Source organism: Mobula birostris, chromosome 17 (genome assembly GCF_030028105.1).
Source record: "Mobula birostris isolate sMobBir1 chromosome 17, sMobBir1.hap1, whole genome shotgun sequence".
NCBI classification, from domain to species: domain Eukaryota; kingdom Metazoa; phylum Chordata; class Chondrichthyes; order Myliobatiformes; family Myliobatidae; genus Mobula; species Mobula birostris.
In genome coordinates, this window is record NC_092386.1 from 25,771,296 (window position 1) to 25,796,972 (window position 25,677).

Here is a 25,677-nt window from a genome sequence, read left to right on the forward strand (position 1 = left end):
TCTCAATCACTGTTAGCCTTAATCAATATGGTCCTAAATAAAACATTACAGTATTGTACAGGCCCTCTAGCCTACAATGTTGTGCCGATCTGAGAGGAGATTTGATAGAGGGGGTAAAGATAGGATAAATGCAAGCAGGCTTTTTCCCCCCAGAGGTTGGGTGGGACTGCAACTAGAGGGTTAAGGGTGAAAGGTAAAAAGTTCAAGGGAAACTTCTTCACTCAGAGGGTCATGAGAGTGTGGAATGAGCTACCAGTGCAAGTCGTGCATACGAGTTTGCTTTCAATGTTTACGAGAAGTTTGGATAAGTACATGGATGGTAGAGGTACGGAGGCCTATGATCCAGTGTACGTTGATTGAAGTAGGCAGCTTAAATGGTTTGACATCAACTCAATGGGCCAAAGGGCTTGTTTTGGTGCTGTAGTTTTCTATGACCCTGTAACCTTGTCATCTACCCTAAGATCAATCTACATTCATTCCTACATAACCCACCATTTTTCTCTCATCCATCTTCAGGAGGAGAGGAGAAGATGGCAGCGCGACACAGTGCACGCAGCCACTCTGAATTGATATCATATTTGTTAAATAGGGGCCATGCACAATCCTGATTTGATAGAGACAGCCATGAGAAGCACGGAGGAACATCTGGAGAAACTTCTGAAGTGCCTGCTTCGCTGCCGCTGCTACTGTGCGATCGAGAATCTCCGAAGGGAAAGGCCCCAAATCCTCGGCTTTGTCTATTGCCGGGGCCAGGGTCAAAGCACTCGGCAGAGATGGTGCTTGGTGCTCGGTGTCGGAGGGCTGGTTGGAGGCTCGAAGTTTTCGTACGGGCTCAGTGTCGGACTGTGGTCGGGTGCTTCCAGGATGCTGCAGCGGCAAGTTTGCGACGCTGGAATCTCATGGCAGGGAGAGTTTCTCCCTACAACCGTGAGATGATAGGACTTTTGAGGGACTTTGAGACTTTTTTTTTTAAACCGTGCCCATGGTCTATTCTTCATCAAATTACAGTATTGCTTTGCACTGTTGTAACTAAATGTTATAATTATGTGGTTTCAGTCAGTTTTTTTAGTCTTGGTTTGTCTTGTGTTTCTGTGATATCATTCCAGAGGGACAAATTGCATCATTTCTTCATGCATGCATTACTAAATGACAATAAAAGAGGACTGCGTGTCCTCATAATCTAATCATCTAATCTAAATAAGGGTTTCTAAAATGTCCATAAAGTATCTGTTTCCATCACCACCCTGGGCAGAGTGTTTCACTCACCCACTACTCACTGTGTGAAAAAAAACTCACCTCTGACATCTCCCTATACTCTCGTCCAATGACCTTCAAACTATGACCCTTCTTATTAGTCATTCCTCCCTGGCAAGAAGTATGTTTACCCACTCTTTGTTTCTTATCATCTTGTCCACCTCTCAAGCAGAAGCAGCGAATGCTAGAGCTACTGCAGATCTGATGAAAGACTATTGCATCTGAAAAGTTTATTTTGTTTCTCTCTTTACTTGCTGCCTCACCCACTCAGTATCTCCAGGATTTTTTCTTTCAGGACTTGCAATAATTTTTCCACTTTTTAATGTAACCCTGCTCTTCAGCAGTCGGTCAGTCAGGTATGGGAAGAACAGCCTTCGCTTCACCTTGCCCAATGTTAAGTAGGAGAAAATACCAGCCACCACTTTCGAGGTACTTAGAAGCATCATTCAGCAATTTCTAAAATTGTATTATTTTTGCTGCAAATTTAAGAAATGTGCATGTACATAGAAAGTATAGATCTTTAAAAGCATGAAGCCAAACACAAAGCCGTCCAATGAAGGGGTGTGTTGTTCATGTGTGAATGTGAGCTGGGTCTTTGTTTCACTGGGAGCTGAAGGGAGAAGATGCCGGACAGACGAGGTTGTAGGACTCGACCCAGAGCGGGGCCATGATCCGGCAAAGACCGGGGAGATCAAAGGAGGATCGGCGAAGGCGAAATCGTGAGCTCCAACTTGTGCACAATAGACTGTTTCATTAAAATAGGCCCTTCTCTTTTTTGCTTTTTCTTTACTAACCCTGTTATTCAAATTAATTATAAAGCTAAATTGTTTAATTACATAGAAACAGAAAACCTACAGCACAATACAGGCCCTTCGGCCCACAATTCTGCGCCAAACATGTACTTACTTTAGAAATTACTACGGTTACACATAGCCCTCTATTTTTCTAAGCTCCATGTACCTGTCCAGGAGTCTCTTAAAAGACCCTATCGTATCTGCCTCCACCACTGTTGCCGGCAGCCCACTCCACGCACTCACAAATCTCTGCATAAAAAAAAACTTACCCCTGACATCTCCTCTGTACCTTCTTCCAAGCACCTTAAAACTGTGTCCTCTCGTGATAGCCATTTCAGCCCTGGGAAAAAGCCTCTGACTATCCACACGATCAATGCCTCTCATCATCTTATACACCTCTGTCAGGTCACCTCTCATTCACCAACACTCCAAGGAGAAAAGGCCGAGTTCACTCAACCTATTCTCATAAGGCATGCTCCCCAATCCAGGCAACATCCTTGTAAATCTCCTCTGCACCCTTTCTATGGTTTCCACATCCTTCCTGTAGTGAGGTGACCAGAAATGAGCACAGTACTCCAAGTGGGGCCTGACCAGGGTCCTATGTAGCTGTAACATTACCTCTCATCTCTTGAACTCAATCCCACGGTTGCTGAAGGCCAATGCACCATATGCCTTCTTAACCACACAGTCAACCTGCGCAGCAGCTTTGAGTGTCCTATGGACACGGACTCCAAGATCCCTCTGATCCTCCATACTGCCAAGCATCTTACCATTAATACTATATTCTGTCATCATATTTGACCTATCAAAATGAATAACCTCACACTTATCTGGGTTGAACTCCATCTGCCACTTCTCAATCCAGTTTTGCATCCTATCAATGTCCCGCTGACAGCCCTCCACACTGTCCACAACAACCCGAACCTTTGTGTCATCAGCAAATTTACTAACCCATCCCTCCACTTTCTCATCCAAGTCATTTATGAAAATCACAAAGAGTAAGGGTCCCAGAACAGATCCCTGAGGCACACCACTGTTCACCGACCTCCATGTAGAATATGACCCATCTAAAACCACTCTTTGCCTTCTGGGCAAGCCAGTTCTGGATCCACAAAGCAAGGTCCCCTTGGATCCCATGCCTCCTTACTTTCTCAATAAGCCTTGCATGGGGTACCTTATCAAATGCCCTGCTGAAATCCATATACACTACATCTACTGCCCTACCTTCATCAATTTGTTTAGTCACATCCTCAAAAAATTCAGTCAGGCTCATAAGGCACGACCTGCCTTTGACAAAGCCATGCTGACTATTCCTAATCATATTATGCCTCTCCAAACGTTCATAAATCCTGCCTCTCAAGATCTTTCCCATCAACTTACCAACCACTAAAGAATCACTGGTCTATGATTTCCTGAGCTATCTCTACTCTTTCTTGAATAAGGGAACAGCATCCACAACCCTCCAATTGTCCGGAGCCTCTCTCGTCCTCATTAATGATGCAAAGATCATTGCCAGAGGATCAGCAATCTCTTCCCTCACCTCCCACAGTAGCCTAGGGTACATCTCGTCCGGTCTCCGTGACTTATCCAACCTGATACTTTCCAAAAGCTCCAGCACATCCTCTTTTTTAATATCTACATGCTCAAGCTTTTCAATCTGCCGCAAGTCATCCCTACAATGCACAAATCCTTTTCCGTAGTGAATACTGAAGCAAAGTACTCATTATGTACCACACATAAAAATTGCTGGTGAACGCAGCAGGCCAGGCAGCATCTATAGGAAGAGGTACAGTCGAAGATTTGGGCCAAAATCCTTCGTCAGGACTAACAGAAAGAAGAGATAGTAAGAGATTTGAAAGTGGGAGGGGGAAGGGAAGATCCGAAATGATCATTAAGTACTCATTTTAAGTACCTCTGCTATCTCCTCCGGTTCCATACACACCGTGGGATTGAGTTTAATTGTATGTGGTGTACTGTGGGTTATTTCATGGTACTGATTTGTGACAGGGTAACAAATCACGCAGCAGCCACACAAACGGGGGTTTCAGGGTGGGTTCGCACCTCAATCTCACACGTTAGGCAGGGCCAAAGATTGTCTTCCCTAGACTTAGGCTGCCGATAGAACCAGAGTGTTTCATTAGTATCAGAGTTTAAACAAGAGTTGTTTCCATAGTTTCCCTTATATGGATCTTCCCAACTTTCCATGAGACCATAACACATAGGAGACTATCTGACCCATTCCGCTGTGGCTGATTTATTATCTCATTCTCCTTGCCTTCTCCCTGTAGCCTTTGACACCCTTACCAACCAAGAACCAATCAACTTCCACGTTAAATATACCCAATGACGACTTCCGCAGCTGTCTGTGGCAATGAATTCCACAGATTCACACCCTCTGGCTAAAGAAATTCCTAAAGCAAACATCACATCTCTATCCTCACCAAAACCTGAATGACTTATGTTTTTCTCCTAATTCTTTATACATTTTTGCCTCCACCTGTGTCTGCTGGTTGTGTAGTGAGTGCAGTGTGTATTTTAATCGTCAACAGCACAAAAGTTCAAAACTGTTTACTACTTAAAATAAATAGCTGAGCTGACTCATTGGCTCGAAGGATGGCGGAATGGGAAATGGGTCCAATCATACTTCAGTGCTTCTAGGCATAAGGTACCTTGCTTTGGCAAAGAAGGAAGAGGAATTTTTATTGGTCATGTGGTCAGGCAGCATCTATAGATGGGAATAAACAGTCAACGTTTCAGGCTGAGACCCTTCACAGAGACTCGATGACGGGTCACGGCCCGAAACGTCGACTGTTTATTCTCATCTATAGATGCTGCCTGACCTGCTGAGCTCCTCCAGCACATTGTGTGTATTGCTCTAGATTTCCAGCATCTGCAGTACCTCTTGTGCCTACTGTTCATCTGGCTGGTTTAAACTTTCACGAGGGCATTGGATGCAAAAGGAAAGGCTTTCATTTCTGTAATAAGGCAAGAAAATGGAGACATGGTCTTTTTTTTTTTTAAATTTCTGGTATGTACCATTGGCTGACCCAGTGCTAAGTTTGACTAAGCCACAGTTTTCGTTCACAACCAAATTGTGCAATGAAAGAAAGGCTTTCTGATGTAGACAGCAATCTTTTTCAGCAGTGACATAGAAAGTAATGCAGTAATGAGCAGAAAGTTTGTCTGTGGACTGGTAACCAAGTGGACATACCCTGAGGTGGCACGAGGAACAGTTTACACTCACCATTTGAGAAAGACAATTCTTTCAGCAGATCCTCCTCTCTAGACACATCCAGAGTGAACTCTGTGAAGGAGGGCTCTGCAGCTGGCTGGAAGGTTTTCAGTGATTCGGTGGCCATTCGGATCCTGAAACACAAATAATGCCTCAGTCATTGAGCCTTTTCTTCATGCAAAGAGGACAAAAGACAAATGAAAAAGAACAATCTTGTCAAAGATAGGTGGAACCACAAAAGCAATGACAAAGAAAGAAATAGAAAGAGCTTTTCCTTCTTCTCAAAAGGTTAGTAGGCCCAGATTTGTGGAACATACAATGCATTTTTCTACTGTGTCATTGATACTATTTATGAGAGGATCTGAATACTGAAGGAATTAAGACTTACTGAAATTGTATAGAGCTTTAATGAGACTGCACCTAGTAAATCCTATTGTGTAGTTTTGGTTTCCTTACCTATGAAAGGATTTACTTGCCACGAAGATTCATTAGACTGGTTTCAGGCATAACAGCAAAAGAGAGGATATACAATATTTTTAAATAACTAGTTGGAAGCTGAAGGATTAGGAAGCTTTTAATAACCAATACCTGAACCTGCATGGTAGTGTAGTAGTTTGCATAATGCTTTACAGTACCAATGACCCAGATTCAATTCCCATTATTACAAGACTATTAAATGGTACCTTATTATCCTGACCTCATTATGATCTTGCACCTTATCGTTTACTTTCACTGTAGCTGTTACACTTTATTCTGCATTCTGTTATTAAACTACCTCAGTGCCCTGTGGAATGATTTGATCCGTATAAACCGTATGTAAGACAAACAATAATAAATGAATTCTAATCCTAATTCCAACAGAAGGTAACTAAAAAAGCAATTAGAACATAGAGCATAGAAATCTACAGCACATTACAGGCCCTTCGGCCCACAATGTTGTGCCGACCATGTAACCTACTCTAGAAACTGCCGGGAATTTCCCCAGCGCATAGCCCTCTATTTTTCTAAATTCCGTGTACCTATCTAAGAGTCTCTGAAAAGACCCTATTGTATCTACCTCTACCATCGTTGCTAGCAGTGCATTCTACGCACCCACCACTCTGTGTGAAAAACTTACCCCAGACATCTCAGGGGTGAAAAAAATTAATTATGAAGAGAAGGTAGCTAATACCTAAGCAAGATACCAGAATTTTAAAAGAGAGGGAAGAGTGAACATAGAACTACTGGAAAAAGACACGGAAGTAGTAGTAATGGTGAACAAAGAAATGGCAGAAGAACTTGTAACAAAAATGTTTTAAAATTCATTATATGTTCTTCCCTGATTCAGCAAGGGGTATTTGCAAACAATGGAGGTACTCTATGTGTTCAAAGTACAAGGGAAAATTTATTATCATACAACCCCGAGATTCTTTCTCATACGAGTATACTCAAGAAATCTATAGAATAGTAACTGTAAACAGGATCAATGAAAGCACAAGAGCAGAGAAGACAACAACAGCAATAAATAACGCCAGCATGAAATAACAAGATAAGGGGTCCTTAAAGTGAGATCATTGGTTGTGGGAACATCTCAATAGCTGAGTGAAGTTATCCTTTTTTGTTCAAGAACCTGCTGTTTGAAGGGTCGTAACTGTTCTTGAACCTGGTGGTGTGAGTCCTGAGGCTCTTGTACCTTCTGCCTGATGGCAGCAGCAAGAGCATGGCCTGGGAGGTGAGGATCTTTGATGGTGAACGCTGCTTTTCTACGGCAAAGTTTAATGTAGGTGTGCTCAGTGGCTGGGAGGGTTTTACCCATTAAGCACGAATGTTAAAGGCCACATAAATTCACTTTGTTAGAATTATATAAAGCAGATAATATAGAAAGAAGTTGCAAATGATTAATGAGGTAGTAGAACAAAGGAAAACAAAGTAATGCTTGTTAATAACTTAATAAGCTGAGCTGTACAATGCCAGAGGGAAATACAGATTGGGCATCCTTTCTCTCTCTGTCTCTCTTGATGCCCAACTCTTAGCACCAGCTGAGACCCAGCCTAAGAGAAAACTCCCCACTTGCACAAAGAGATTGACCTTTTTTATACATTTCAGGACCCCTTTTTATCTTACACAACATTCACAACTTATAAATACTGACAGTAGGTGTGCAAGGAGGAAAACATCCTTCACCAGTATCTAACCTTAATGATAGCTATTCAAAATAGCGATGAAACATTGGTCTGTAAGGGGAAGAACAGATCTTCACATTTCAAGCTGATACAATGTTGTGTTTCAGACTTCCATTTTACTGTAGCATATAGCAAGGAGGAATCAAACTTAACTCCTTCCTTACAGAACTGAATGAGAATTTGAGTCATTCTTTCATGTGGCAGACACTAGCAACATGCCAGATATTCCAAAGAGTCAGAGGGCAGAGGTGAGTGTAGTCACTATTACTAACGAGGAGGTGCTTGGGAGGCGCTGAGAAGTCTAGTCAGCCAGACAGGTGACTAGTGGTGTTGGGTCTGTTACTCTTCATGTTGTATGTTAATGATCTGGATGATGGAATTGTTGGCATTGTGGCCAAATTTGCAGATGATACAAAGGTAAATTGGAGGGGCTGGTAGTGTTGAGGAAGCAGGGAATCTGTAAAAGGACTTGGATAAGTTGGGAGAATGAACAAAGAAGTGGCAGATGGAATACAGAGTAGGGAAGTGCAGAGTCATGCACTTCGGAAGAAGGATTAAAATGTACTTCTAAATGGGAGGAGAATTCAAAACTCAGGAGGTGCAAAGGAACTTGGAGTTCCGAGTGCAGGTTAACTTGCAGGTTGAGTCAATATTAGCATTCATTTCGAGAGGGCTGGAATATAAAGCAAGAATGTAATGGTGAAGCTTGATAAGATATTGGTCTGACCACATTTGGAGTATTGTGAGCAGTTTTGGGCCCCATAGCTAAGGAAAGTTGTCCTGACATTGGAGATGGTCCAGTAGAGGTTTACAAGAATAATCACAGGGATGAAAAGGGTTAACATATGAGCAGTATTTGATGGCTCTTGGCCTGTATCTGTTGAAGTTCTGAAAGACAAGGGGGCAAATCTCATTGAAAAACCTACCAAATATTGAGAAGCCTAGACAGAGTGGACATGGAGAAGTTGTTCATTAGCGGGCGAGTCTAGAACCAGAGGACGCAGCCTCAGAATAGAAGGATGTCTCCATTAGAACAGAGATGAGGAGGAATTTCTTTAGCCTGAGGGTGGTGAATCGGTGGAATTCTTTACCACAGACAGCTGTAAAGGCCAAGACATTGGGCATTTTTAAAGCATAGGTTGCTAATTTCTTGAACAATAGGAGTGTCAACAGTTATGGAGAGAAGGCACAGAATGGGGTTGAGAGAGAATAATAAATTAGCCTTTATTTTTCCCAGGGCTGAAATGGCTAACATGAGGGGGCATAGTTTTAAGGTGCTTGGAAGTAGGTACAGAGGGGCTGTTGGGGGTAAGTTTTCCCACACAGAGAGTGTGCCTAAGACTTTTGCACTGTACTGTAGTATATTGCACTGTGCTGCTGCCGCAAAATAAAAATCATGGTCGGTGATGAGTGATGATAAGCCTGATGCTGATATGGGTCTCTATTGTGGACTGACAGTTGGAAGGGGGCAGGAAGAGGGTAATAATGGTTGGGGAAAGCAAAGGGGGAGGGAAGGGAGTGGGAAACACCAGAGAGACATTCTGCAATGATCAATAAACCAATTGTTTAGAATCAAATGACCTTGTCCAATGTCTCAGGCACAGGTGTGTCAGCACCCATGCCACTTCCACCCCTGGCACTCCTTCTCTGCCAGCCGTCTCACACCCCCTCCTAACCTCCACCCTTGGCATTCCTAAAATCCTTTGCTTGCGCCAGATTTACAAATTCGCTCTCTGCTCCACGTTGACAAATATAGTACTGCGCAAAGGTCTTAGGCACCCTCGCTGTACATGTATTTATATATTGTGTTTCTTTTTAATGCTGCATTGGATCTAGAGTAAGGATCATTGTTTTCCTTTATACTTGTGTACTGAAGAATGACAATAAACAATCTTCAACCTTGACTGTTGAAGGGACAGGTAACCTTCTCCTGCTGCTGTCCGTAATGCCATTTTTTAATGAAAGCCATATTAGTATCAAATATAGAACAATTATGCTTCCTTGGACCACTGTGAGTAAAACTTTAAGATTCAATCCTTAGTAACTAAAAATTAGTTCATTAAAACTAATGCTAAACAAAGGATTACCCATAAGTTTACAAAACAAAATGGTCAGTGGTACAACATGGACACAAGTATGAGGCCCATAGCACCTTGGGAAAGTCAATTACAGAATGTGCTGATGGATTCAGCAGTGATGGATCAGATTTCTGTTCATTACTGGATTATAATGTATGGGGTTCATTCTAACTCGAACCTTTATTCCATCAAAGAATTCCTCCAAATGGTGCTAACAGGAATCTGACATGCAAACATCATCCACAGTGTAATTTTCAATGATGCCAGTTTGATACAAAGGCAGTCAGCGTTTACACATGGAACACACTACAGTACTTTCACTAACCTTTCCCTCAATGTCAGCGAAAGAGCTGGCCATTAATCTCAGGAAGCAGGGTGGAGTACATTCCCATTTATGTATTGTTTGTGCTGAGGTGGTGATTGTTGAATGCTTCTTGTACCTAGATGTAAGTAACACCAATAGCTTGTCCTGGTCCAGTCACGCTGACACTATGACCAAGAAAGCATACGAACACCCGTTTCCTCAGAAGGCTAAGGAATTTGCAGCATGTCCAGTTTCACCGTCAACAATTTTTATAGGTGCACAATAGAGAGTATTTTATCAAGATGATTCACAGTTTGGTACAGCAACAGCTCTGTCCAAAACCATAGGAAATTGGAGAAAGTTGTGAACCATCTCAGTCCATCACAAAATGCAGATTCCCCTCCCAATTACACTTACCACTCTCAGGAAACCAATCAACATAATTAATGATTCCCCCCCCCCCACCCACTCTGGTCAGTCTTTCTCCTCCCTCCTTCCATCAGGCACAGGATACAAATGCTTGGAGACATGCACCACTAGCTTCTGTTCTGCTGTCATAAGATTCTTGAGCGGACCTCTTATATGATCAAGATGAACACTTGATCTCTCAATCCAGACATCCCACCCTGCAAACACTCATTTCAGGGTGGTAGCACCCCCGCCCCCCCCCCCCCCCACCGCAACCCCATATCCCCACCTTCCCTCCGGTCGACCTCCAAGTGTGTATGTAATACTTTGTTTAGTGATTTTGTTTAATCTGTAAACCAAGTTGGGTATATGCAGAAAATGTGACATTAAAATATGTACTTATATTATATTATCATGTTTATTCTATTACAACTTCAAGCAAGTCTGCAGGGAGTTTGGCCTCATCACGGAGGACATCAATAGCGTAGCTCCCTAGCAGCCAACCAGCTAGTTTAAATAACGTTAGCTATGCTAATGAACAAATGACCCCTGTTAAACTCACCTCAACATGTCTTTTACATTTTAACCCACCATGGGCAATAGAAAAGTCACTGTTGCAAACAGTGCAGCGAGCAACACTGTCATTATTTTTGAGGTCAACTGCAAAGCCCGCCCACAGAGAAAACTGATAGGTCTACTTAGCAGGGGTCCCCAACATTTTTTGCACCACGGACCGGTTTAATATTGACAATATTCTTGAGGACTGGCCGACCAGGGCAGTGGGGGGTGTTAATCACGACCGGAATATAGGTGATAAGTCAACTACAAGTCACTTACGAGTGGTTAATACACTCAATTTTGTTTCTAAATGGGTTTATCTAACAAATTTAATATTAAACACACAGCGAATATTTTCCTTGTATGAACATATAAAATCATTGCAACACACCAATATCACTGAATCAGTGGGAGCCCTGGGCTTGTTTTCCTGCAACAAGATGGTCCTATCGAGTTATCCATGCGAGACAGCGATACTCGAAGGGGGTTCCTTATGTCCAGTCTATTCCGCAATTTAGTTTTCGTTGCATTCATTGCAGAAAAGCCTGGTTCACAGAGATATGTTAGAAATGGAAGCAACGTTTTTAGTGTTTCCGTGGCTATCTCAGGATATTTAGCCATGACTTTGATCCAGAATGCCAGCAGAGATGTTATGTCAAACATACTTTTCAGCCCACCGTCATTTGCAAGCTCGAGGAGTTGATCTTCTTCCCGCGCTGACATGGATGACCCGTGCGTAATGACCTCATGTGCGTTCAAATTCAACGGTGAGCGTGACAGGGAGTGAGGAAAGGTGCAGCTGACTCATATCGTTTCATATCGCCAAATCATATCGTTTCCTCACAGCCCAGTGGTTGGGGACCACTCTTAACACAAAGAGAGACCAATCAGGATGCTCGCTCTCCCTCTCTTTCTCAAAAAAATCTATTTCCAGGATATTGTATATAATTTCCGGGCATCAGGGAGCCACTATCGATATGCGGGAGACTCCCGGAACTTCCGGGAGAGGTGGGATGTCTGCTCAATCTACCTCACCATTGCCCTTGTGCTTTGTTTGTCCAACAGCACTACATTTTCTCTGTAACTGTAACGTAATATTCTGCATTCTGTCATTGCTTTTCCCTTTCTACTACTTCGACGTACTTGCGCTTTGGAATGATCTGTATGGGTGATATGCATGACGAAGTTCCTCACTGTATCTCACTACACATAATAATAATAAACCACTTAACCCTCTTTCCCCACGGAGAAAGCTATTTCAAGGTCCAACACTTAAATTGAACAGATTAGATTAGATTACTGTCATGCACACCACATTGCAATAAAATTCCTTAGTCGTGATAAATACAACAGTAAGCACAGGACAGCAGAATGGGGCAAAGATTGCAGTGTAATCTGAAGCAGTACAAAAATAAAAAGTGACAACAGTGGAATCACTGAGAGAGGTGGAGTTAGGAGCGTGAGAACATGGCAGCACCATTGAGAAGGGAATATGGACAAGGAGATTGGCTCAGGAGTCTGACAGCAGTGGGAAAGAAGCCTGTGATCAGTCTGGTCTTTCAAACTCCCACATCTTCTCCCAGGAGAAGAGAGAATAGAAAGTGGCAGTCCTACAAGCCTTCCTGAAGCAACACACTGTAATGATAGACTGAATGAAAGGAAGAGGTGGACTTGTGGTGGACTGAGCTACCTACCACGCAGCTCCTCTTAAAACTGGGTACTTGGTTCTCACTAAGATCTATGGCTTCTATGTAGTCTCGAATTAATTCCACAAATGTGCCTTTACTGGTTTTACAATGGAGATCAGGGTCATTCTCCATGTAGAAAAAGTCCACAGCCCTACCTTCATCAATTACCTTTTCACCCTTTCAAAAAGTTCAATCAAGTTAGTTACTACTAACATGAGACTCACCAGTCTATAGTTTCTAGGATTATTCCTATTTTCCTTCTTGGATAACATTAGCTATTCACCAATCCTTCAGGGCCTCACCTAGCTGGAGAGGACATGACAACATTGGTCAAGGCCCCAGCAATCTCACCTCTTGCATGCTTCAGTAACCTAGGGCGTAGCCAATCAGGTCCTGGGAACTTATCCATTGGAATGTGCTTTAAGAGAATCAACACTACTTTCTTTTTTATTTTGTAAAGCTCTAACACATTGGTATCTTCTACATTGATCTCCCTCTCCTCAGTTAATACTGATGTGAAGTTTTCATTTAGGACCTCACCCACATCCTCTGCTTAAAATCACAAGATCCCTCCTTTATCCTTCAGTGGTCATACCTCTTCCTTTGCTATCCTCTTGCTCTTGACATAATGCCAAGGGATTCCTTTAATCTACTTGCCAAGAAGCCCCTTCTGGCTTTCCTAATTCTCTTCTTCAGTTGTTTTCTGGCTATGTTATAATTGTCACAGGGCTCTGTTTGATTTTAGCTTCCTAAACTTTACAAACACCACTTTTCTTTTTGACTAAATTCGCCGCCTCTCAACATCCAAGTAGCTTGATAGCTGGCATTTCTAATTTAGAAAGCAGTTATTCCTACCCATCACTGAACGTGCTCGCTACCACTGCCCGTCACCCCCGATGCATTTTAAACTACTTCTGCAGATGGAGTGGAGTCAGATGGCAGGAAGTCATCCATAAATTGGATTCAGTAGAATGAAATATGACACTGAGCAGTTTACAGCAGGCTGCTCAGAGCAGTGGCTCTGCATTTGCTGGGCAGGTGACACTGGTTATGCAAAACTGAGCAGAGACAGCAGCTCTGGGTGGAGTCTCTGGCGACCTCCCACATGCCGGTGACATATCCACTCAAAGCTGGCCATAAACAGATTGCAAACTCCATCTCCAGGTATTGGCCCTGTGTCCAGGCAGTGGTCAGCCCTCACCATCCAGGACATGCCCTCTACAGGCTACTACCATGATGACCCGCACTCAGTGTTTTAAGGACATCTTTCTCCACTCTGCCATCTTATTATTCATCTTTTTGCACCATTTCATTGATTTTGTAACTCAAGTCACACCTGCGACTTGCACAGTACCACTGCCACAAACCAACAAATTTCATGACATATGTCAGTGATAGTAAATTTGATTCTGATTCTGAAGTCTTCGGACTAAATTTATTGATCATCCTATATCAAGAGTTTCTCAACAAATGCACTGGAAAGATTTCAAACAAGGTCCGAGGAAAGGTTCACTCCATCGCCGCAAGTTCAATTTGCTCTACAACTCAGCTCTTCCAGTTTAATGGATCTCCATGCATTTGAAACGTATTGTGAGAGGCATTTGGGATTTACTTCATGTAACTATTATTTAAAGTTTGGAAGAAAATCTAGGCAGATATTGATGCAATAGAAGTTGGAACAACTCATCAATCCTCAGCCTTTTAACAAAATTATAATACCTTGGTAGAGTAATGTTCCGACATGTCAGTCCCTGGCCTCCCCTTGTGCCAAGATGAGGCCACCCCCAGGTTCATAGTACCTCATAACTTCTCCAGGTAGCCTCCAACCTGATGGCATGAATATTGATTTCTTCCTCCCCCTCCCTTCTTCTATTCCCATCTCTGGCCTTTTACTTCTTCTCACAAACAAGAGAAAATCTGCAGATGCTGGATATCCGAGCAAAACACACAAAAATGCTGGAGAAACTCAGCAGGCCCAGTAGCATCTAGGAAACGAGTACGGTCAACATTCTGGACCTGCCTATCACTTCCCCTGGGTCCCCCCTCTTTCCTTTTCTCCAATGGTCCACTCTCCTCTCCCATCAGATTCCTCCTTCTCCATCCCTTTACCTTTCCCACCCACCTGGCTTCACCTATCACTATCTAGCTAGCCTCCTTCCCCTCCCTATACCTTTTTATTCTGGCATCGACCCCCTGCCTTTCCAGTCCTGAAGAAGGTCTCGAACCAAAACATCGACAGGTTAATCATTTCCATAGATGCTGCCTGACCTGCTGAGTTCCTCCAGCATTTTGTGTGTTACATTGTTAGAGTATGTAGAATAACCCTGAATTGTCCCAGAGTATGTTTCTTTTTTTCCCATAAAAAGATGCTCTGAGATGATTTTGGGAGTTTCTACATATACTGCCAAAGCTGAGAGTACAGTTTAGTTTTCTCTTCTCAAAAAATATTTAAATTATTTAGAGATACAGCACTGTGACAGGCTCTTCCAACCCAATGGGCCTGCACGGCCCAATTTTAGATTATGAAGACACACAGTCCTCTTTTATTGTCATTTAGTAATGCATGCATTAAGAAATGATACAATATTTCCTCTGGTGTGATATCACAAAACACAGGACAGACCAAGACTGAAAAAAACTGACAAAACCACATAATTATAACATACAATTACAACAGTGCAACAATACCATAACGATGAAGAGATCCATGAGCACAGTAAAAGTTCAAAGTCTCTCAAATGTCCATCTCACGCAGACGGGAGAAGGAAGAAAAACTCTCCCTGCCATGCCCGACCACAATCCGTCTCTGAGTCATCCGAAAACTTCGAGCCTCTGAATCAGCTCTCCGACACCGAGTACTGAGCGCCATCTCTGTCTGAACGATTCGACCTCAATCTCGGTCACCAACAGCAGGCAATTATAGCTATGTGATCAATAACCTGGTAACCCCAACGTTTTTATAATTTGGGAGGAAACCCACATAGACATAGGGAGAACCTTCAAACTCCTTACAGACAGCGATGGAATTAAACCTGGGTTGCTGGCACAGTAATAGCTTTACATTACCATACTGACCCTCTGATAAGACAATATTTTTACTCAGTATTATTTACCTTTTTTTTATTACTTTCATGATTTGCCTCCCTTTGCACATTGGTTGTCAGTCCTTTTTTTTTCCATTTACAAGTGTTTCTCAAATCTTAAAACACATTCGACTTCATACATTAAAACAAAATGAGAGAAGGAAGGAGGGATTATTATATCTGAGGAAGAATGGACAATAATATGGAGGTATCAATGGAAGTATACCAGTTCACAGAAATGGAGGGAGTTTGGATGGAAAAACTTGATAAGATATTTTATCACACCCTCTCAGAAATCCCATGAAAGTAACCTCCCTGTTTGCTGGAGAAATTGTGGAAATCAAAATGCAAACCATCATATTTTCTGGGAATGCCCCGTTATCAAAGACTATTGCAGTGAGATACACAATGCCCTACAAGACATCTTTAAATGTGAAATACCCTTAGAAAGTAAGACCATATATTTTGGGTATGTACCTCAAGAATGGTTAAGAAGAGATAAATATTTAATGAATATACTGTTGATGGCTGGTAAAAAGACCCTTACCAGGAAATGGTTATCACAGGAGAGCCCAACTTTAAATGTGTGGATGGAAATTACAATGGACATTTACAAAATGGAGAAGATAACAGCATCTGTTAATCATAAGTTGGAACAATTTGATTCATACTGGGAAAAATAATACAACTACATAACACCTCATAGGCCTGATTTTATTCTCACAAATCAATATGTTGTAAATAAAAGATCACTCCCTACTTGTACATAGTTTTCTCCTTTTGCTTGTTCTTTCTTTCCTCTCTTTTCTATAGGTGTATGCCTCAGATAAATACTATGTGGAGATTTGTGCCAAATATGATTATATGATATACATGTACAATATCTGAAATACATCTTATGGAAATGCTTGTGATGAACTTCAATAAAAAATAAACTACAAAAAAAAATGTATTGCATTTCTTTATTTTCCTGTCAACGCCTGCAAGAAAATGAATCTCAGGTAGTATATGGCTATGTATATGTACATTGATAATAAACTTACTTTGAACTTCTGTGAGCTATAGAAAATAACTTTAGTGGACCTACCTCGTGTGCAGCTGCTTTGCCGTCTGCACGAAGCAGGATTGGTCTGTTTCCTTCAGAACTTCTTGGGCATAACCCACCAGTCCGCTATTTTCCAACATTCCCTGATATTCATCCATCTGGTAATGCAATCTCTCCAGCTTTGAGCTTTGGCTCTCCTCAATCGACTCGATAAGCTTCATTTTGCGCTGCTCCAAGATGCTACAGAGCCTGTCAATCAAATCAGTCGCTTCTCTTTTTGACTTTTCTCCATTCCTCTGAAATGAAAGGAAACTACAAGTGAAAAGGTTGCCCCTTCACACCACAATTCATCTAATTTGCCCCATCCATACATACAATTTAGTCATCCTGTATTTGATTGTCATCAGGACATGGATTAAAACCTTGCCCCATCTGAATTTTGTTTCACCAGCCACGATATTCTCTTGATTTGTGCTTCTGCTCAGTCAGTCTTGCTCTCTGCACTCAATTAGCCAAGAGCTTTTGACCAGCAGTGTCACTGCTTGGCATGTCTGACCCAGCACCAGGTGCATCCCTTCAAGGGTAATTAACCAAATTACTTACTCACATTTATTAGTGAGGAATTTACTAACACTTCCCTCCCCTTTCACAGGCTAATCTGTTACTTCAAAACAGCATTCTGAGCACATGACTCGATTTTAACACAATTGGATTAAGCTATCATTCTTATCAGCATATCAAATGCTTTATCGAAAAATTTTCAGGAAGATTTCCGTCTCCTTAAAATGTTGCTGCTGGATGTCGGTAATTTTCCCACTCTGACCTTTTGCCTCTTCTCACCCGCCTATCAGTTCCCCCTGGGTCGCCTCCTCCTTCCCTTTCTCCCATGGTCCACCCACCTCTCCTATCAGATTCCTTCTTCTCCAGCCCTTGACCTTTACAACAGACCTGGTTTCATCTATCACCTTCCACCTAACCTCTTTCCCCTGCCCCCCGCCCCAACTTTTTATTCTGGTGTCTTCCCCTTCCTTTCCAGTCCTGAAGAAGGGCCTCAGCCTGATCTTATTCATTTCCATAGATGCTGCCTGGCCTGCTGAGTTCCTCCAGCATTTTGTGTGTGTTGCTCTAGAAATATGGGTAATTTTTACATTTTTGCTGGTGGTGTATGACAGGCCATATCATATTAACTAACCATTGTAACACCTCTTCTTCCCAGAAATAAAATACCGCTGATGCAGGATATCTGAAATCAGACACCAAGTGCTGGTAACTCAACAGGTCAGGTAACATTTGTAGAGAGAGAGACAGAGAGAGAACATTCTAGTTCTAATGGAAAATTGTTAGAATAAAATGCTCTCTCTACCCCCCCTCACTCAACGGACATCGGCCAGTTTGCTGAGCAACTCAAGCATCTTCAGATTTATTTCATGTTTTCATTCTCACTGACTTCACACATTTCATCAGTGTTGTTGGAACAATTTCCATCCACCCGCTTCGGGATTTGCTGGGCACCACTGCGAATAGTTTAAATGTGTAAAGCCACAGATCATATAATTAATAGATTATTTACAAAATTATGAGGTGTACAGATAAGGTAAACACAAGTAGATTTCTTTCCAACGTACTTATGTTGGGCAAGACTAGAACTAGAGGTCATAGGTTAAGGGAGAAAGGTGAAAAAGTTAAGGGGAACCAGGGGGAAAACTTCTTCACTCAGAAGGTGGTGTGAGTGTGGAACCAGCTGTCAGTGGAAGAGCTGGATGTGGATAAGAGAAGTTTGAATTTGTACATGGGTGGGAGAGGTACGGAGGGCTGCGTTCCAGGTGTGAGTTGATGGGACTAGGCAGAGTAGCAGATCAGCACAGACTAGATAGGCTGAAGGGCCTGTTTCTGTGCTGTTGTATTTTATGACTCAATCACCACTACACAGTAACAGGCCCTTTGGCTCTTCTAGTTCCTGCTGGCCTGGTTTTCTGCCTCGTCCATCTACCTGTACCCCGACCGTAGCCCTCCCTCCGTACCTCTCCCACCCATGCGCCTAAAAATAAATGCAATTAGAAAGCTGCAACTGAGAGAGAGAGAGATGCAAAGGGGAAGAGGTTCCCTGTTTACTTCACACCTCTCAACCTGCAGTCAGTGAAGCAGTTTGAAATGCAGCCATTTTTGCAGATTAGAGGTAGAGCAGTCAGCATGCGCTCAGCAAGCTTCCTTAAACTGCTGTGCGAGGAGATAATCAGCTTCTTTCAGTAAAGTTCTGTGAGAGGTAAATGTTAGCCAGGCCACCAGGTAAAGATCCCTTGTTCTGCAGGACCTTTAATTTCAGCCAGTGAAAGCAGAGAACTCCGCTTAACTCTTATAGAATAGGCTGCATCATGAGCAACCCTCCTCTGCACTGTTCATTTAGAATTCTGGAAGATTAGTTTTATTTTTCATATGCACGTCAAAATATAGAGTGAAATGTGTTGTTTCCATCGACCAACACAGTGCAAGGATGTGCTGGGGGCAGCCTACATATGCCACTATGCTTCTGGCACCAACATAGCAGGCTCGCAAATTCCTAACTTGTACATCTTTGGAAGGTGGGAGGAAACTGGAGTGCCCCCAGGGGAAATCCATGAAGTCACGAGGAGAAGGTACAAACTCCTTACAGACAGCAGTGGGAGACAGACCCCAATCGCAGGCACTGTGAAGTGTTACGCTACCAATGCACCTCCGGAGTTCGATTTGAACCTGGAGACTTCGGACTCGGAAACATGCATCTACCAGTGAAGAATGACTATTTGCTTTAGCGGAAAACAGGTAGGCAGGCAGTCATTTAAAAGCTTTCCTGAAAATTGCATTTGGGTGAACCTGGGAAATCAATAGAACATAGAATAGTACGGCACAGTACAGGCCCTTCGGCCCATCTACATGAACCTACTCTGTGATCAAACTCTTGCCTCCTACATAGCCCATCACCCTGCATTTTCCTTACGTCCATGTGCCTGTCTTAAATGTCCCTATTGTATCAGCCTCTATCAGCACTCCTGGCAGTGTGTATCACACACCCACCACTCTATACAAAAAAAACTTACCCCGATATCCCCCCTATAGTTTCCTCCATTCACCTTTTGTAATGTCCTTTGGTGTTGGCCATTGTGTCTCTGGAGAAAAAGAAGGTGCTAGCTATCTATGCCTCTCATCCTCCTTCGCTCCAGTAAGAAATGCTCTAGCTCACTCAACCTTTCCTCATTAAACATGTTCTCTAATCCAGGTAAATCTCCTCCACACCATCTCTAGAGCTTTCACATCCTTCCTATAATGAGATGACCAGAACAACGGTGACCCTTCCTCCTCCTCCCTCCCCAGTTGAATGAAACCACAAGCCTCATCTTTCTCAGGTGAGAAGTAGGTAGTTAGTAGGTTATATCAGTCCCATCAATTCTATTTCATAAATAACATCATTACAAATTCACAGATTATTTTCATCAAGCCTGTCAGCGATGGATGGTGCTCACATTGTTGAGCCAAGGGGAGGAGAGTGGAGAAGGGAACTTGCACACACATCAGATGGTACACAATTCTGAGAACAGGGACGCACTTATCATTTAAAGTTTATCGGTTTATTTCTATTAGCTTTAGCCGGTGAGGTAAGGATGAGTCAATCTATACTAATAATCAGCCCAGGGTAACTTACCAATAACAAAAACTGATCAATATCAATTAAAACCAAGGTCAAATCAATGGTTCAAACTGATTGGGATATTTGAACATTAACAAAGCCAATGACAGCCCCGCCTATCTTTGTTTACTGTTCTTCAAAGAACTTTCCAAATCTGAATCACACGAATCAGTGAGGGGAAAATGGACTTAGACCATAAGGCCATATGACATAGGTGTAGAATTTGGCCCACAGAGTCTGCTCTGCAATTCCATCTTGGCTGATTTATTACTCCTCTCATCCTCATTCTCCTTTCTTCTCCCCATAACCTTTGGCGCCCTTACTAATCAAGAACCCATCAACCTCCCCTTGACCTCCACAGCTCTCTGTGGTAATGAATTCCACAGATTCAGCACCCTCTGCGGAATTCCTCCTCATCTCTGTTCTAAAGGGACGCTCCTCTAATCAGAGGCTGTGCCCTCTGGTCCTAGACTCACTCTCTTTGGACACAACCTCTCCATGTCCACTCTATGTAGACCTTTCAAAGTTTGTTAGGCTTCAATGAGATCTCCTCTCGTTCTTCTAAGCTCCAGCAAGTACAGACCCAGAGCATCAAACTCTCCTCATGCATTAACTTCTTCATTCCTGGGATCATTCTCGAGAACCTCCTCTAAAGACCCATCTTCAGCTATTTACCATTTAAAAGCACAACTAAAATTAAATTGATAATTTTAAATGTGAAAAACGAACCAGGTGTTTTATTCAAAATGTCTATGAAACATACATGCTGCAGGTACATCCCAACAACTGCTTTGGCAGAACTTCAATGACTGTCGGCTTTGCACATCCCTATGTCAACAGCAGTGACATAAGACTGAGAAACAGGTTAAATGCAAAGCAGGTTTAAGGTTAGAGCTCTGTGAAAGGCCTCTTAGAATCATCTAACTTCTTTCTGTACGCTCTCATTTAAGTCGCGTTGAATGAGAGTGCAGAAGCAACAGGAAGATCAATTGAAAAACTGAACAATCTCCAAACAGAACAAAGGACCAACTGCAACAGTGGACTGCATCATCACTGGATTTTCACTGTCTAGTTTCTGCTAAATCTCAAAGAACTGCACAAAGTACTCTAAAACTGTACCAAAGCTCAAAACCATTGTTAGGAAATCCTATTGGTTCAGCACCCGGCTCACCAGGAGGTGATCCCTGTATAATCTTTAAACTCACCAGAACCCCATTTCCTGCATTTCCGTGAAACTCACCAGCACCCTGTCTCAGCACTCCCTTTACATTTACTGAGTTCACTGGAAATTTTACTGTGTAATATCTATTTGCACATGTTGGGATGTTAATGGGAATATTGTCCATAATCTAGGACATCTAGCAAGCAGTACAAAACCCCTGAGCAACCTGGAAACCTTCCAAGGTGCAAGTCCATGGTCTCACGAGACTAACGGATGCCTATATAAAAGTGCTGATGATGTAAAAAGACTAAATAAACTCATCAAAAAGGCAGGATCCGTCCTTGGCTACAACCCAGACTCTTTTGAATTAGTGGTGGAGAGGAGATCACGAAGCAAACTGTTATCCATCACGGACAATCGTGCACAACCTTTCCATGACCTACTGAATCAGCAGCGGCGGCCCCTTTCGTACAGACTCATTCAGCTCTGCTGTCATGAGGATCATTCCTACCAAGTGCAATAAGCATATACAACAGTTCATCTCTGTGCGACAGGAGAACATAGAGGGCTATGGGTAACCCTAGGTAATTTCTAAAGTAAGTACATGTTCAGCACAGCATTGTGGACCGAAGGGCCTGTATTGTGCTGTAGGTTTTCTATGGTTTCTAGGAAATCACACATTATAGTACAATAATCACTGTTTTATTATTTCGTACATTATTATTGCACATTAGTACATTATTATTGTGTATTTTATTATTAGTTAAGTCTGCGCACTGTGTGTTTTAAATGTCGCTGCTGTAACAAAAGAATTTCCCATTCGGGATTAATAAAGTACTTAATATTGTTATTACTGAGGCCCTTCGGGCTTTACCGTGGTTGGCCCCTGAAGGTTAAGAGCATGCAATCACCCTGGAAAACATCTGTGCATGAATTCTTTTCCAGGGACCTGTGCACGCCAGCTACCGCACTGGGCTTCAGACAGTATGGACTTGACCCAGTGGCAAGAGACACAGGTTGGCTCTAAGCAATAGACTCAGCACATACGCACTCCGACTACACATTGACATACAAACATGTGTGCACTTTGACCACAGATGCAGATGAATAGACATATATACACATTCACAGACAGATAGGTACTAATATAAAAGAATAAAAGCAAATACTCCATATACATTTTGACTACATGCACTCTTACACACACACACACACACAGACATACGTGCTCATGAATGATTACATGAACATAAATATAAAAACACACACACCTATGCAGATTCTGGCTACGTGCACATTTCCACATTCACTCAGTGGCCACTTCATTAGGTATACCTGCAAACCTGCTCATTAATGCAAATATCCAATCAGCCAATCATGTGACAGCAACTCAATGCATAAACATATGCAGACATGGTCAGGAGATTCAGTTGTTGTTCAGACCAGACATCAGACTGGGGAAGAAATGCTACCTAGGTGATTTTGACTGTGGAGTGATTGTTGGTGCTAGATGGGGTGGTTTGAGTATCTCAGAAACTGCTGATCTCCTGGGAGTTTTCACACACAACAGTGTCTAGAGCTTACAGAGAATGATAGAAAAGACGAAAGATATCCAGTGAGTGAAAACATTTGGTTAATGAGAGAGGTCCGAGGAGAATGGTCAGGCTGGTTCAAACTGCCAGGAAGATGACCGAAGCTCAAGTAACTACTTGTTACAACAGTGGTGTGCAGAAGAGCATCTCTGAATGCACAATATATTGAAACTTGAATTGGACGGGCTACGGCAGCAGAAGAAGACAAACACGCACTCACTGGCCACTTATGAGGTGAAGGAGGTACCTAATAAAGTGGTCACTGAGTGTAATAAACACACACACACACACACAACCTAGATTATGTAAGACCATAAGACATAGGCGCAGAATTAGGCCACTCAGCCCATCGAGTCTGACCCACCATTCAATCATAGCTGATTTATTTTCACTCTCATCCCCACATTGGTGTATGGCCATCCCTCATCCTAATCTTAATGGCTGGCAGCCATTCTCCCTGTCCTGGGAAAGGCTGCACTCTCAGTCCTGACACTCAGGGCCGCTCGCAGAGACTGTTTGCCTGTGGCTGAGCCCATGTACTCTAACCCTCCCATGAAACACTTCAGGAGAACTTTCAGAAACCTGCAGAGAGGTAAAGTCTTGTGTAAGCGATGCTGTCATTGGGAGCAGTCAGAACACACTCCACCATTGAGACAGCTAAAACACTAGGAATCTGTCAAAAAGTGAATGCATATGAAAGTTTCTGGCATTCAAAATCAATGAACACTACTAAAAAATAAATCATATGATAAAAATGTAAAAATTAAGAAAGGCAAATAAAAATTGACAAAACTTAAGATCACTTCAGAACATTTGATAGCGATTGGGAAAGAGCATCGTGCTCGTGCTCCAACACAGTTGTCCCAAGCAAAAAATAGGCAGTGCACTTAGGAGTTCTGCTTTCCCCTGGGAATCCCAAACTTGGTGGCCCAAATATAGGAAATTCCAACAATTCCTTGCAAAATCTGGTCTATAATCTAGTCATTTATTTAATTGGGAATGTTATAAGTTAGCCATTGTAACAGTAAATGCAGTTTCATCTGCTGTAAACAGTTTTAAGATATATTGAGTTGTGAAAAGCATGCTAGAATTGAAAATTTTATTTATTTGAACCGAAGAATAAACTACAATCCTTGCATTTTCCTCCTCAGGCTGATGTAATGTGGAACTTTTCCAGACCAGTTGAAATACAGAACATTTTGGGAATCAGAACACTCTCAACTACACAGTATTTCTGACATACACTCTGAAGCATTGTTGAGGATCCCTACTGCCCATCCTACAATCTCTTTAACCCACTACCATCAGGAAGGAGGTCCAGAAGCATCAGGACCAGGACTGCCAGACGGTGTAACAGGCTGTAAGACTGATGAATACCCTACCACCACTGAGGTCTCGTCACCAGTTCACTGTTTACTGTTTGTCTATGCTGCCCCCCACTTGCATTTTGATTTATACTTTATTCATTTACTTACGGTAGTATTTTGGTTTATATGCTGTGCGTGTTATACGTTTTGTGGTGCAGTGTGATCTGGAGGACATGGTTTGGTTTGGTTGTATAAAGCATATGTAGAGTACAGGCAAATGACAATAAACTTGAACTTGTACTCTGTTCCTGGGAAAGTGTAAACAGCAGCTCCTACCTTCGGATGAACCTCCTCCCAGCTCACGTTATATAGCAACAGTTATTCACAACCAATAGAACCTTCACTGCTTCTGAGCTGAAAGCTGTTCCATCACTACCTGACCACCCAATTATGTTGCCCCTCAGAACAGTATGACACAAAGTCCAGAGTGAGAAACAACATTCCGATCAAAAAAATAAAGCCGTAGATACTGGATATCTGAAATAAAAACTAGAAATATACTTTATTTAGAAATATAGTACCAGCACATTACTAACCCATCAGGTCAGGTCAAAGACCCTTCACATCTGAAATCAATGACCCTTCATCAGTTAATGGAAACTGCAGATATAAACTAAAGCAGCAAATACTTTGTCAGTTTATTTCCTACACCTTCTGTTTTCAATTTGTCCTCGGTTCCTGAGATCACACTGACTGGGGATCTATGATCTCCCCACTACGGTAAGGATATTCTTGTAGTGTTCAACAGTGACTCAGTTTGAAAGGAGTACAGAGTTTGGACTGTCAACTCAAAGGCTAATATTAGACAAAAGAGTACTTGGTAACGTAGTTTATTACACACTGCTGATATCAGTATTGTAATTGCTGATGTCAGTGCTACAGTGAAAGCTTATCACCACCCTCTGACATTCTTCTAGTTACCTCTATTGAGGAGTGTTATCCCTAGTGTGATTAGGGGTGTTAGTAATTTAAGAGGTGGAGTGTATTGAGGTTACACGTACACTTGGAAGGCAGCAAGTCTTGTAAAAAGCGGGAGACTTAGACACGATGTTATGAGAGCCACACAGGTCCTGAATTGTTATGTATTCATGTATATTTTGACCCTTACGGGTTGCTGGCAAGTTCATCCGTGTGTTACGTACTGAATATAATGTGGGAGGGCATTCTGGGTAGATGGCTTACAAGTAAAATAAACAGCTGCGCGTTTGTTCCTGATCTTTCCGTCTCGCGGGAGAGAATGAGAATGGGACGGTTCAATAAGAGAGAGACGGAGAAGCCTAGCTAACTTC

At 42.4% G+C, this 25,677-nt stretch overlaps 1 protein-coding gene across 5 annotated transcripts in view; it reads right to left on the reverse strand.

Moving 5' to 3' along the window:
• trim36 (tripartite motif containing 36) overlaps positions 1-25,677 on the reverse strand; it is a 122,518-nt gene that overhangs the window by 41,763 nt on the left and 55,078 nt on the right. For all 5 annotated transcript variants that reach the window (XM_072281074.1, XM_072281071.1, XM_072281075.1 and 2 more), the window contains 2 exons: positions 16,649-16,902; positions 5,293-5,414 (listed from right to left, as the gene is read on the reverse strand). In XM_072281074.1, the coding sequence (XP_072137175.1) occupies positions 5,293-5,414; positions 16,649-16,902 (376 nt within the window). The remainder of the gene's footprint in view (positions 1-5,292; positions 5,415-16,648; positions 16,903-25,677) is intronic.